We start from the raw sequence: 14,854 nt of genomic DNA, 5'->3' as shown, positions 1-14,854 counted from the left end.
TTTATTTTTTAGCCATAACAAAGTTTCCTTACACAAGGTGTCCAGTGCAATTTGAAATTTAATTTCTGAAGGTCAACACCAACTAGAGAAAGATTTCTAGTCTACGCATGGCATGTAAACTGAATGTCAGTAAGAATGTATTCTAAATGTGCTTAGCATTAGTTTCTTTATAACTTGTTTAACTAAAAATGTAAAAACGCTTTAAAAAAAGTTATGTCTTACCGGTAGGTCAGTGAAGGCAATACCTTAAAAAAAGAGAAAAGGTGGCATTAGAAGCTGGTTTTCAAAGTCAGACTATGGTAACAAGTTAAATTTCTAACCAAAACAAAGAAAAGGAACAGAAAAGGCAGAAAAGAAAAAAACTGAATACCTAACTATAAAATAACGAGAGTAATCTTTTTCTCAATAACACTAACAGGTCTGAGTGAACGCTGAGCCCTTTTTTAAGATCATCATCCTTATTAGCCAGACACCAATTTTATTTTTGTCAAACTGCTACTGATTCCAGGAGTTTTAAAATGATTTTTAGATATATCTTCAAAGCTATACTAGAAATCATATAAGCAAACTGGTTGCAAAATAGTCACATCTGGATTTTGACCAATACCCAAAGTGCTTTATCTAGCTTATCACTTTATCTTCCTCACTTAGATTTAGCTGTTAAATAATTTGGGGGAAAGGGAAATATCTAATATAATAAAAAAGTTAAACAACAAAAAATACAGTATTTGGTTTCTTTAAAAAAAATAAAATTTCTTACAAAAGTACATTCTTGAATAACCTTTGACTACTCTGGGAAACAATTCCTCTTTCAAAGGATAAAGATTTATACAGTGAGAATTTCTCTTGAATGTCCTGACAGCAATTTCAACACAGTCACAATCCAAATACACTTGAACAAGGTTAATATTGTTGAAATAAGTTACTGCCATCCAAAAGTAATGATTTAAAAATCTCTCTTCAAAAATTAAAATATATTCCTTAGCCAAAGATGATAAACTACATGTTTCTACAGAGCCTCACTCATATATTTAAAAAGACTGAGTTCTAAAGTAATGGGAGGGGTAATGTTCGTGAGTTAGTTAATTTCAAATCTTCTAGTCTAAACACACATTAAAACAAATGACCACACCCGCCTGGCCCTGCAGCGCTGTTCACCATCTAAAAAGTGAGGGTATTTCCATTCGATTATCTGCAAGGTCTCTTCCCACTTGACATTCTATGATTCTATAATTGTGCTGCACCATCAGAAAACCGACTCTATTTATTAAGCACTAAAATTAAAAGACAAACCTACTATAAATCTCTACTACATGTTTTTAAATAAATATGTAAAAATAGTGCTTTGTAAGTTAAAGAACTTTCAAAAACTAGTGAACTCACACTGGCTTGTCAGAAGGAAAGGAAAGCTGGAGGTCCTCCCCCGCCACCCCAGGCGGGGGAGGACCTCCAGCTTTCCTGATTACTTTTAGCTTCATTAGTAAAGAGAAAGCGAAGTGACTGTGGGCCAAATATGAAAATCTGTTCTAAAAATTTCAGAACACTTTTACAAAACGCATTAAAGAATAAGTATTTTAATAAAATTTTACCATATCTTTGCCGTTTTTCATAAAATAGCTTAATCTTTTTCTCAAAGATGTTCATATAAAAAACACAAAACTGCTGAAATTTATATTGTTTCACTAAAAATCCCTTTTTGCCATTAATTACTGAAATCTTTACTCTTTACTAAAAACTGTAATCAAACTGCCAACTTGATTTCATAGATTAATAATTTTGATCACTGCCTATACACAGTTAAACCACAAAAAGATGCCAGTTTAATAAGTTGGTATAATTACTTAAATACAAAGAAAGCAAGCTTTTTATATAAGTTCTAATTTCCTGATTTGTCAAGAGGCTTTTTGAAAAGTGATCTTCATTTGATTAGTGGTATTCATTAAAATAAAGTAAAAAAAATTTCAGGTTAAGTTAACCTGGATACTGAAATGTTTCTCTTTTAATTGTTTTCCCAATAAAAATCTTTCCATTTCTCCTTATATGGTAAATAAATACATATTGTGAAAAACCTTCATGAGACAGAAACTAAAGATGTATAGGCTCTTGGATAAAAATTATCCACTTTGGGAAGTACAAAGATCTTCTTCTGGATGCTAGAATCTGGACCAGAGATGAGCACATTTCTCCTACAAAGGGCCAGAGAGTAAATATTTTCTGCTCTCTGGGCCATATAGTCCTGTAACAACTATTCAATTCTGCCACTGTAGCAGGAAAGCAGCTATACACAGTACATGAAAATGGTTGTAGCTGCATTCCAATGAATCTTTAGTTCTAAAGGAATAACTTTGCTCACTAATGTTTTACCACTGCATCCCCGGCACCTAGCCCAGTGTCTGGCAAACAATGATAATAAACAACATTTACTAACTATTCACTATGTGTCAAGCAATCACCTAAGAACTGCACAGGCATCATTTCAGTTCAACCTAACAACCTTAATGAAGTAGGTATTATAGTGATCCTGTTTTATACAAACTGATGCACAGAAACGTTAACTAAGTTGTATAAGGTCACATGGTCTAAACCAGGAGACAAAGCTAGGCAACTAAAGAACCCCCTTATTAAACATTAAACCACTGTTTTACTGCCTCTCTATGTGCTTAATAAATATTAATTTATTAATAATAATACCAAATGTTTCTAATTTACTTAAAATTTGAATATAATTCAGTCATTAGGTACCCTTTTGAAAATCTCATATTTTAAAAGTTTTCTTATTCAAGAGAAAATTTCAAATTTAAATATCTATAAAAACCTAATAGACAAAAAACCAAAGTTACATCTTCCAATCTTCTGAAATAAAATATCTTCTCTGGAATAAAGTTTAAAAAACTGTCAAAGACTAATTTTAATTTTAAAAACACGCATTTTACATTTCTGAACCAAAGGTCATACCTTAAGAGATTTCTCCTGTTTAAGATGTTAAAGTATCTTTAGTGGCCAAACCAACCAAGACTATCCCAGTTAACTGCTTTGATAAGTCAAAGCCAGAACAGGAACAACAAATAAACTAAAGGAGGTGCATCTTTGAGAAACCAGTTAGTCACAACAATCAAATTCAATTACACATATCATTTGCATAGCAACCTTAACATTCTTGTACTGATAAGAATGCCAATGACCTATGAACAAAGCAGAGCTTAGGGGCACTGACCCCTGTGCAGTTGAAAATCCAGATACAACTTCTGACTCCCCCCAAAAGCTTAATGATGAATAGCCTACTGTTGACCAGAAGCCTCACCAATAATATAAACAGTCTATCAACACATATGTTATCTATGTATTGCATCCTATATTCATATAATAAAGTGAGAGAAAGAAAACGTTATTAAGAAAATAATAAGGAAGAAAAAACACATTTACAGTACTGTATGTATTTACTGAAAGAAATGCACTTGTAAATGGACCTGTGCAGTCCAGACCTGTGTTGTTCAAGGCTCAACCGTGTATAAGGATCTTTTGTGGACTTGGGACAATCTTGAAGTCAGATAATACAGAACTTTCAGAATCAATATTAATGATCAGAAGGAAAAGTTTAGGAGTATGTTGAGACACTAAGAAAAACAACTACTACCAATGCAGCTGGACATTCAGAATTTTCTACTATGAAATGACAGAAAGAGTAGGTTTTGTGTTATTAAAGAACATCTATTATATGTCTAAGCAGACTATCTGCAGACTAGTTTTTAAATACTATTTATAAACAAACTGAAAGTTCTGACTTCTGGGGTTACTTAGTTTTTGCCTCCTTTCTTTCATTTCAAACAGTAAAAGTAATGTGAAACCTTTTTATTTTTATACAGGATACCATCAGTTTTGGTATCCTTTATACTTTCCATAATACAAAATGAAAAACTAAAAATACTTCTAAGAAATGGGAGTGTAACAAGCATGTGTAATTTTTTAAATCCTTATCCAAAGATGTGCTTATTAATTTTATAGAGAGGAGAAGAAAGGGAGAGAAACGTTGATATGAGACAGAAACATCCATCAATTGCCTCCTGTAAATACTCCGACCAGGGACTGAACCCTCGACCTAGGCATGTGCCCTAAATGGGAATCAAACCCACAACCTTCTGGACTACGGAACTATACTCCCCACAACTGAGCCACACTGGCCAGGGCCAATCATATATAATTTTAAGTCTGAAGTATTATGAGTTCATATTTAACTAAAACTCCTAATTTTCTGTTAGTCTTACAATGGATGGATATCTTTGTTTTCATTCATCTATTTACTTCTTAGTCACCTTTCATTCTTAGAAATTTTGCCGTTGCTTGTTTTAATTCTGATCCCTTTTGCACAACTAACTTACAGACACCATCCTTTATCAATCTTTGTTAGCAGACATGACCTTTTAGTGTGTCAATGCCCTTAATTTGGTTGGTAGCATCAAGCTTTTCCTTCATATGTTATTTTGCCCTCATGCTAAAAACTGACAGCCCTTTTTTCTTTGTACCCGTTAACCTAGAAAATTGAATCAAATTGAATTGGATTTGGGCTTTATTCAAAGCAAAGCAGAAAACACTTAGGAATTCTATTACTAGATAAATATCTGAGCATGGAAATCATCTATACAGTTATTCCCACACATGTGATACAATGTGGCCTTCACAGAATGCAATTTCCCACCATTTTCTCAACTTTCATCGGGAAGGAACAGAGAAATAATCTCCAAAGGCATATATTTATAAAGGAGAATTACATAATTAATATGACTACCATGATGTAAGTATAATAATCACAGTATTTGGTCATTTTACATGCAATACATTATCTCAGTACCTAAACTATGTCCATTCTTGGTGTAGAAGCAGGTATTGTTGATAAGGTTAACACAACAACCAATGACATCACCAGTCGTAAAAGTTGGTCCATAAGGTTGTCCCGTTCCAGAAGAACAAAATGAATGTCCATCATCCCCATGATAACCATATGAATGTTTATCCCAGCCTAAAGAGAAAGTATTTACAATGAAACGTAAAGTTTCTTCATGCTATGGATATTCACTATGATGATAAAATAAGCAAGGGCAGCACAACAGATATGAGATAAAATTCCCAAATGTACACATAAATTCTCAACAATTACACTACATAATTTTTTATATTGAAGTACTGTTTACAACATTAAGGAAAGTAAATTCAGCACACCGAACACTAGAACATGTATTAAACAGAGAGGTCTCCTACCAGAAGAAAAAATGCAAGACAGTTTTCATGCATATTTCCTTTGCTAACAGACCAAAGGAATTCTACTTTGATTTGGTTTTCACACACACACACACACACACACACACACACAGAGTTTAATATAAAATAGACTTTTCTGTTTTGCTTTCTATTTTCAAAATGTTTCCTCCAAAATTAAGTTTAAACATTAGTAAATAAAACACTAGAAAATATAATCCAAATATCACTTCCATGTGATTAATGGTTTCAAGAAACAGCTCTGCCATTTGGATTCACACCTTCCTTAATGTACTTTTCACATCAGGCCTACATTCCCAGAATATTAAACAATTGAAAATGGGTTAAAAGCCAAGCATGTGTTGGGTAGCAAACAAAACCAACCACACCCATTAAAATATTTAAAGCTGATATGACTATGTACTCGCAGTTAAAAATATCAAAAAACAGGCAAAACAAAAAAAATGTGTGGTATATATGTTTTGCCAAATAGCATAATATTTAAATTTATTACAAAAACTCAAGTCTCCACTTCCAACCTATAGTATAGTTGGCAAAAATACAAAAAAAAATCAATGTATTTAACTATTTCAAGTTATTAATTAAAAGTTTAGCCACAAAGAGCTATGAGACTGTACTACAGTTCAATCACTACTGTACCTGGTAGTCTATTCATGTTCACGCCTTGAGCAGAAAGACCAATTCCCATGTAACTGTTAAAAGAAAAAGGAAGGAAGGAAGAAAAGCAGGTTATTATAGCAATACATGTATAAATTGCCAAACATTCTGAAATATTATCAAAACCACATCCAAGTTTGAAATTCATAGGTTACAAAGGTTATTGCAATTCATTGAGTAGCAAAAGGGCAATATTAAGCAACAATAAAACTCATATCACAGCAAATTCCAATAATCATTCATAAACACACTCAAAGTATTGGTAAAAATTATGCATTCTACTAACAATAAAAATCTTCCTGGCTCATCTACATATAAATATTTAGGATTTAGACTTCTAACAAAAAGTACTGAAGGGCTTGTAAAAGAAAAAAAAGAAATGTTAAATAAGGAACAAATATGTGTGAAAAAGGACAGGGTAAAAATCTAAACCACACATCTACATAAAAGAACATGGATATATACTTGGAAAAACTGTCAATTTCATATAAAAACATCTGAATTCATTAATAAAATTACACTGAAAAGTATGTACTGTAAGGTATCTATACATTGGTTTTCTAAAAGTGTTTTTGTCAAATTGACAAAATTGACTTAAACACGAGACTCTTAATATTTAATTTATGAAACTAGAAGAACAAAATTATCTCCACAGAAGCAATACAAGAGGAAAGGTAATTATTAAGGTATACAATTCATTTTAAAAGGTTATAAATACTAATGAAACCTGATAAAGGTAGCTCAAAAAAAGTCTAAAACAACAACACTTGTAAGTACAGATGCAAAAACAAAAACTAAATAAAAGAGCAACTGAATCCAATTTGCTAAAAAACTAATTGTGGTTGTATCAAGATTTAAAATGGCACTTGACAAATTTCAGATACCATTCTTAATAAAAACTCAAGATAAAAATAAAAGGAAACTACTTAAATATGACACGCATTTTTATAAATTGATTAAGAGCAAGCAAGATAATCAACAGTAAAACACTGAAGCCATTTCTATTAAAATCAGGAGCATGGAGATGCCTACAACAGTTAAACGTTGTTTTGAATGTTTTACATAATTTTATAAAACTAGAAAGCTAAATAACTGTAAAACTAAAAGAAGATATATAAAATTATCTTTATTTCTAGTAGTTGTGATTCTAAAGTATTTAGAATTAGGGATTTTCGCAAATAACTGGATATAAGGAGAACATTTTAATTTCTTTTCTAGTAATAAAGAAAGTGGTGTCTGTATAAATACCAATCAAAATAACTAGAGAAACCATTAAACAGGAATAAAGATCTCATGTAAGGCTCAAAAATGATATATTAAAAGCTATAAACAAATGGGTACACTATGTATCTGGATAATTTGACAACATAAAATGGGGATTTTCCAAAGTTAATATATACATGTAATGAGATTGAAAATAGATTATATATGATTTTCTTAAATTGGATAATATGATTTTGAAGTTCGTATGTCAAAGTGTAGATTGTTGATCAAACATGAAATTTCTTTAAAAAATAACATAGTTTCTTGCCTACTAGATATTAAAATTCAGTTATCTGAATTCACAAAAGCAATATTACTAAAAGATCATGTGTCAAGTGAGACAAGAGTGATACAACATTAAGGAACAACATTTAAATGTCTAGTCAAGAAGATCCATTAAGTATGTCTTGATTTCAGCCCCTTTGTTCCAAATCCAACACACAGTGTAAGTATTATAAAAAAAAAAAAAGACAAGGAGCAAGTCAATCTTTGAGAAGAAACTCAAAGCTGTGAGCAGGGGCACAGCTATGTCGAGGGGAAAGGGAAAGTACTAGCCTCCTAACTAGGAGGATCTGAATGAAGCTGTTGAATGGACCAGTGACAAATTCTGAAATACTCATAATACCACCTTGAAGAAAGAACCTGGAAGCTGTGATGTAGAACTCGTTTTAGATTAGAGGGACCGGGGGTTAGAAAGCAAGTACAAATAGTAATAAAGAAAAAATAAGTATAGAAAAATGTGAATAAAATGAAGAAAAAATGTAAACTTCCTATTAAAACGAGGCCAAAAACCCCAAAATTCTAAAATATACCAAAAAAATATGTCCAAATGAACTCTGGTCAAGATGACAGGACAGGTAAATACAATACTTTCCTCCTCCCATAACCACCTCAAAATTGCAACTGAAATACAGACTAACCATCATTCAAACATGCTTTGAAATCTGGCTGAATGGAAATCCTACACCTAGGGAATTAAAGAAGAAGCCACATGGAGACTGGTGGGAAAGGCAGAGAGGCAAAACAGGCTGGTCCCACCACCATGATGGCATCTAAAAACTGCAAGGGATATCTTGGCTACAGAGGAGGCCCCTGAGAAGTGAGGAGTACTAGCCCCACACCAGGCCACCCATCTCAGGGTTCCAGTGCCAGAAAAAGAAGTCCAGATAACTTCTGGCTATAAAAATCAGCAATGATTAAGTCAGAGGGAGACAGGGTTTCTGGAGTCTCAGGCAGTTCCCATTGAAGGTATTACACATAAATTAGTGGGACTAACTCCCTCTGAGCTCCAGCACTGGGGTAGCATAGCAACCTGAAAGACACTGGACACATACAGGGAGAAAATGAATGGTCAGCCATCAGGGTGAGAGCTGGGATGGGGGGAATTTTCTCCCAGGCAGAAATGCTGGCAGAGGCCATTGTTCCTTTGATGATGAGCCCTCTCTACACAGAGCCAGCAGATAAGCAGCATATCTGAGTCTCCATCGTCAACCTGGCTCACACTATTATTTCACCCCACCACACCCAACTTGTGGGCCCACCGAAGCTGTTTCTGGGTGCTTTTCCATACAGCGGCCATTTTTGGCTAATGCTTCAGATTTCCCTAAAATCTCTCAAATAAGCAGCATCGGGCCTCAGTACACTCCATACCTCTCACTAAATGTCCCCAGCCCTAACACCAGCAGTAACTGGCCTGAGTTTGCAGCCTGCCCTTACCTGGGCACCTCCAAACCCAGCACCAGTAGTAGCCATCTGCAGGTGACATTGTAACTCATGTCAGATGGTCCCGGGTAGAATACAGTTGGAGGCTGACCTTGTCCTACACCTTCCTGGAGGACCCAGTGACAGTGCAACCAGTGGACAGCTTCAGACCACATCAAAGCATCACCAGCCAACTACCACCACAAGTGGCACACACAAGGGGTGAACTCAGTGAGCACCAGAACCCTGCTGAAATAAGTCCTGCTCTGTAGGGTGGACCCTGCATAGCCAATACTTCACAGTGGTTAATGATTAGTGGTCAAAACCAGGCCTTGCAGCTAACTGGCCTGAGGGTAAATACCTTCCATTAATGGGCCTACAGCAATCAAGGCTCAACTACAACAGCAGGATGTACACAGCCCACAAGGGGGGAAGGCAGCATACCTCCAGTGCTCAGCTTGGGTGATTGCAGAGGCTGTGCTACTGGATCTTACAAAATACCAACTACATTAGGCAACTCTACTAAGCCTGAGAGAAGTAGCAGCTCTACCTAATACATAGAAATGAAAACAGAGACTGCCAAAATGAGGAGACACAGACTTGGCCCAAAACAACAGAACACAACTCCAGAAAAAGAACTAAACAAAATGGAGAAAAGCATTCTACAAGATACAGAGTTCAAAACACTGGTTATAGGGATACAATAAACTTAGTGAGAACCTTAACAGAATAAACAAAGGAATAATCAGAAATGAAAGCTACAATAACTGAAATGAATAATTTACAGGCAATCAACAGTAAAGTAGATGAAGCGGACAACCAAATCAGTGATTTGGAAGACAAGGTAGCAGGAAAGCAATCAGAGCAGCAAAAAGGAAAAAGAATTTTTAAAAATGAGGACAGCTTAAGGGACCTTTGGACATGAACTGAGACAATATCCACATCATAAGGTACAGAAAGAGATGAGAAAGAGCAAGGGATTGAGAACCCTTTTGAAGGAACAATGACAGATAATTTCCCTAACATGATGAAGGAAAAAAGACACACAAGTCTAGGGAGTGCTGAGTCCCAAAAAAGATAAATCCAAAGAGGATCACACCAAGACACATCATAATTAAAATGCAAAGGTTAAAGACAAAGAGAGAATCTTAAAAAGCAGCAAGAGAGTTAGTTATGTACAAGGGAGCTCCCATAAGACTGTCACATGATTTCTCAATAGAAACTTTGCAGGCCAGAAGGGATTGACAAGAAATAGTCAAAGGGATGAAAAGCAAGGACCTACAACCAAGATTACTTTACCCAGTAAAATGATCATTTAGAACCAAAGGACAGATAAAATGCTTCCCCAACAATAAAAAGCTAATGGAGTTCATCACCACCACCTAATATTATATGAAATGTTAAAGGATATTCTTGAAAAGAATAAGAAAAAATGAAAATAAATAAGAATGCAATAAATACATATCTACCAACAACCGAATCTAAAAAAACAAAATAAACAAACAAGCAGAACAGAAACAAGACATAGATACAGAGAATGTTTAATGGTTGCCAGATGGGAGGAGGGTTAGGGGAAGGCTGAAAAAGGTGGAAGGCTGAAAAAGGTGAAGGGCTTAAGTACAAATTGGTTGTTACAGAACAGTCATGGGGATATAAAGTACAGCACAGGGAACATAGTCAATAATATTCTAGTAACTAGTATGGTGTCAGATGGGTATGAGATTTAGCAGAATGATCACTCCGTTATGTGATGTCTAATGACTGGGGTGTATACCTGAAACTAATAGAACAATGTATATCAACTATATTTAAAAATAAAAATGAATAATAAAATAGGAAAAATTAAAAAAAGGAAAAATTATGTAAGGCCAATAAAATATACAACTAGAACATAAATTCATTCTAGATGACATCAATGGACAATATAGAAAAAAATTTTAATATGTTTAAGATGTTTCAAAGAGAAAAAGGAATCACTACCACTGAAAAATACAGTGGAGTACTAATAGTTTGACATAATTTAGCTGGTAATTTCCCACAACTTAAAAATGTTTTTGCATTGAAGGTACCGAGGAGCAAATACTGAGGAGCATAAAAACAAATTCACCTGTAGGCACATTGTAAAATACCAGTAACAGACATAATCCTAAAAGCTTCCAAAGGAAAGGAGGAATACCTCAAAAGAAATGATAATCACACTAATGGCTGACTGCTCCCTCACAATAGCTGATAACAATGAATAATAGGCAATATATTAAAAATATTGAAAATAAAAAACTAAAAACCTAGAACCTAATACATGGATAAAACATCACTCAAGTCTGAGGTCAAAATAAGATATTTTAAGACACTAAAGCCTAACACTTTAATATTCCCAAACTCTCACAAAAAAACTATTTGAGCAAATACTTTGGGAGGAAGACAAATACTACTAGAAGAAATGTATAGGATAAAGAAATGATAATCAGCACAGAAAAAAATAAAATGTCATTAAAATTAATTATTGATTGTAAAAAACACTATTCAGAGGTTAAAAATCCATAATCCATGCATGCCAGAATACAATTCAAAATTACCTGACATACAAAGACAGAGGAAAACATGACCTAGGTCAATGAGAAAAGATGAAAGAGACAATCGAGTGTTTGGAATTAGCAGACAGAGTTTAAAGCAGCTATTGTTAAAACACTCAAGGATGTAAAGGGAAATATGCTTGTATTGAATGAAATGATAGAAATTTTCAACAAAGTAAAAGAAAAAATAAAAATGATCAAATGATAATTCTGGAGCGGAAAATACCTGAAATAAGTATTTACTAATGTGCTACTGGCACATTAGAAATGGCAAAATGAGTAAGTGAACACTAAGATGGAACCAATCTGAAGAATAGAGAAAAAATATTCAGAAGGGAGAAAAAAAAAAGAGTCCCTGGGGCAATACCAGAGGGTCTAACAGACATGTAAAGAGTCTCACAAGGAGAAAAGGAGTTTTATGTCCTTTTGAAAATTTTTTGGAAAAAAAAAAACAACTTTTTTTTTACAGATTCAAGAAGCATGGCAAACATCAGCAAGAAAAAAACACCCAGGCACAAATCATAGTCAAACTGCTGAAAACTAAGAATAAAGAGGTGATACTGAATATAACCAGAAAAAAATGCAAATTACTTTCATAGGATTACAGAGATGAAAATTGACTGATTTCTTATAAGAAAATATGAAAGCTAGAAGACAGTGGAATGGAATATTTAAAGTTACAAAAGGGAAGTCAGGGATCCATACCAACAGTTATACTCAGGAAAATACCCTTCAAGAATGAAAGTAAAATGAAAATACTTTCAGATAAAAGAAAAATAATAGGATGTGTTGTCACTAAATAATAATCACTAAAAAACTGCAAAAAAAATATAGTTAGAGAGCCACCAGGTATATTAAAATGAAATTCTAGTAATATATCAAAACGATGACAATATACAAAAACCAGGTAGTGTTTAACCCAGTAATGTAAGATTGGTTTAACATTCAAACACCAATCAATGCACTTTACCAACTTAGGAAAAAATGCCACTGATTATTTAAATAGTTGCAGGAAAAAAAAAGTATTTGAAAGAATTCAATACCCACTCACAATAAAACTATTAGCACACTAGAAAGAAAAGGGAACTTCCACAGTCTACATTCACAAAAAGCCCCTGCACCTAGCATATTTAATAGTAAAACACTGAATGTTATTCCCCTAAGAACAAAGCAAAAATGCCATCTCAATATTTATACTCAAAATTATACTCTAAATCCTAGACATTTCATGTTAAAGGGACTTATCTAAGAAAAAGATGATAAAAAATACAAACAGTAAAGTGATTGAGTGTGGCCTGCAAACCAAATGGTTGTTGGTTTGATTCCCAGTCAGGGCACATGCCTGGGTTGCTGGCCAGGTCCCCAGTTGGGGGCACGTGAGACATGAGGTACAACCACACTTTGAAGTTTCTCCCTCTCTCTTTTTCCTTCCCTTTGCCCATGTCCCCCCTTCCTAAAATAAAATCTAAAAAAAAAAAAAAGTATAGGAATGGAGAAGCCAAAGAACTTATATGTATGAGTCATGGACATGAACTAAGGGGTGGGATGCTGGTGGGGGGCGGGGGCAAGGTGGAGGGGAATAAAGGTGGGAAAATGGGACAACTGTAATAGCATAATCAATAAAATATACTTAAACAAATAAGAAAATGACAGTTAAAACCACACCAAGATATCATTATACACTCAGCAGATTACGAGGTCTCTCCAGAAGATATCCAGCCATGTACCATGAAAAAGAGACATTTACTAAAGAAGATACAAAGCTACAAGAAACACTGCACACAGGACAGTGACTCCTCAGCCCTTCAAAGTAGGCACTCGGAGATCTCACACAGTTCTCCCAATCATCATCAGCTGTCCTGTTATATTTTCCTGAACTCACTGATAGTCTAAAATCTCTTCCCTTTCAAAGTTGATTTTAGTTTTGGGAAAAGCCAGAAGTTGCAGGTACATGGCTGGATATCTTCTGGTGCCAAATCTAGGCTGTAGCAGGGCTGAGTCACCTGGGTGACTTGATATTTGGACAGAAAATTCTGTAAGACATTTGATGCACAAGTGGGCATGTTGTCAGGATGAAGGTGCCAATCACTAGTTGCCCACAGCTGTGGCCTCTGAATCAAATAGTTTCCACAGAGGAATGTTCAAGCTTAATGCAAAATCTGATGCAGATTCATTGTTCTACTAGCTCAGTCACCATGAATGTGATGGCCACACAATACACATACTCAATGGTGTCTACTGCCCCCAGTCACTAGTGCCGTGAAGTAGTCATTGTTCACGCACGGGCATTCCATCCAGTCCACTCTCCTTGGCTGCCAGGTTATATCAATGTCATGCAAACCGTTCTCATTATGTTAACAATGGTTGGACTTTTTCTAGACAGACCTTGTATTTAAAATTTCAAGGACTGACAATATCAGTGTCGTCAAGAATATAGCACAATAAGAACTTTCATAGATGGTTGGTGGGAATTTAAAACAGAACAACCTCTTTGCAATGATGGCTGGCAGTTTCTGGTAAGACTGAACATGTATCTACCCCAAGGCCCTGCCATTCTATCATAAGAGAAAAGAAGGCATGTCCGACCAAAAGACTTCTACAAATATTTCCATAGCTGCTTTATTCACAAAACCCTGAAACACCTTGGGTTTCTATCAACAAACCAATGGACATACAAGGTGTGGTATATTCTACTCAGAAATATAAAAAGGTTGAGGGAGTCCCTCTCCCACACCACAGATGCCATCTTTCTTGGGTGGAACACTCCCTTCCTAAGCAGTAGCCTGGGAGAAAAGCATTAGCCCCACCCTCTAGGCTCTCTCTAGCCCCACCATGCAGAGCTTGTGCCATGATGAGGTGTTAGCATCCTTGGCCATGGTGTAGAGGTCTGGGCAGACTCAGGAAATATCAGTGACTAAGTTATGTGGCTTTGGAGCAGATGAGCCATTCTCCTCAGTTTCTCATGAACTTACTGGTGCCCCCACCCACCCCGCCCTGGCCAGTGCCATCTTCCAGGCAACCAGCGACCCCACACTCCTGACTCCTGGTAGTTCCATCCTGCCAAGGTCTGGATAGTATCCAGGACAGACTGAGCTGAGTGACACTGAGACAGGGGCTACTACCCTACCTTCTCTGAAGTCTAATAAGCATTTCCCCTTCACAGGAGATCCACTAAACCCATCCTCCTGACTCCCAGCACCTTTGCCCTGTTGAAACAAGGCTCCTGGCAGAATTGGGGATAGACTGAGTTATCTGGCTCTAGGAGGGGCCCATTTTTCCTTGCCCAACCAGTAAAGAACACTCCCATTACATGGTCAAATCTTGGTTTATTTGGGCCTGATACACTCTGTTGGCCCCACCCTGATGACTTTGTGAGACACCACCCCAGC

The 14,854-nt window shown here is 35.5% G+C and overlaps 1 protein-coding gene across 1 annotated transcript in view; it reads right to left on the bottom strand.

Annotated features, from left to right (window-relative positions):
• The window catches only part of RANBP9 (RAN binding protein 9), an 84,074-nt gene that overhangs the window by 30,475 nt on the left and 38,745 nt on the right, over positions 1 to 14,854 (bottom strand). The window contains exons 3-5 of the mRNA XM_028511291.2: positions 5,911 to 5,963; positions 4,847 to 5,014; positions 223 to 245 (exon numbers count right to left, since the gene is read on the bottom strand). Of these exons, the coding sequence (XP_028367092.1) occupies positions 223 to 245; positions 4,847 to 5,014; positions 5,911 to 5,963 (244 nt within the window). The remainder of the gene's footprint in view (positions 1 to 222; positions 246 to 4,846; positions 5,015 to 5,910; positions 5,964 to 14,854) is intronic.

This window comes from Phyllostomus discolor, chromosome 5 (assembly GCF_004126475.2).
Source record: "Phyllostomus discolor isolate MPI-MPIP mPhyDis1 chromosome 5, mPhyDis1.pri.v3, whole genome shotgun sequence".
NCBI lineage: Eukaryota > Metazoa > Chordata > Mammalia > Chiroptera > Phyllostomidae > Phyllostomus > Phyllostomus discolor.
Note: the sequence above shows the minus strand (reverse complement) of the source record. Positions and strands in the feature narration are given on the sequence as shown.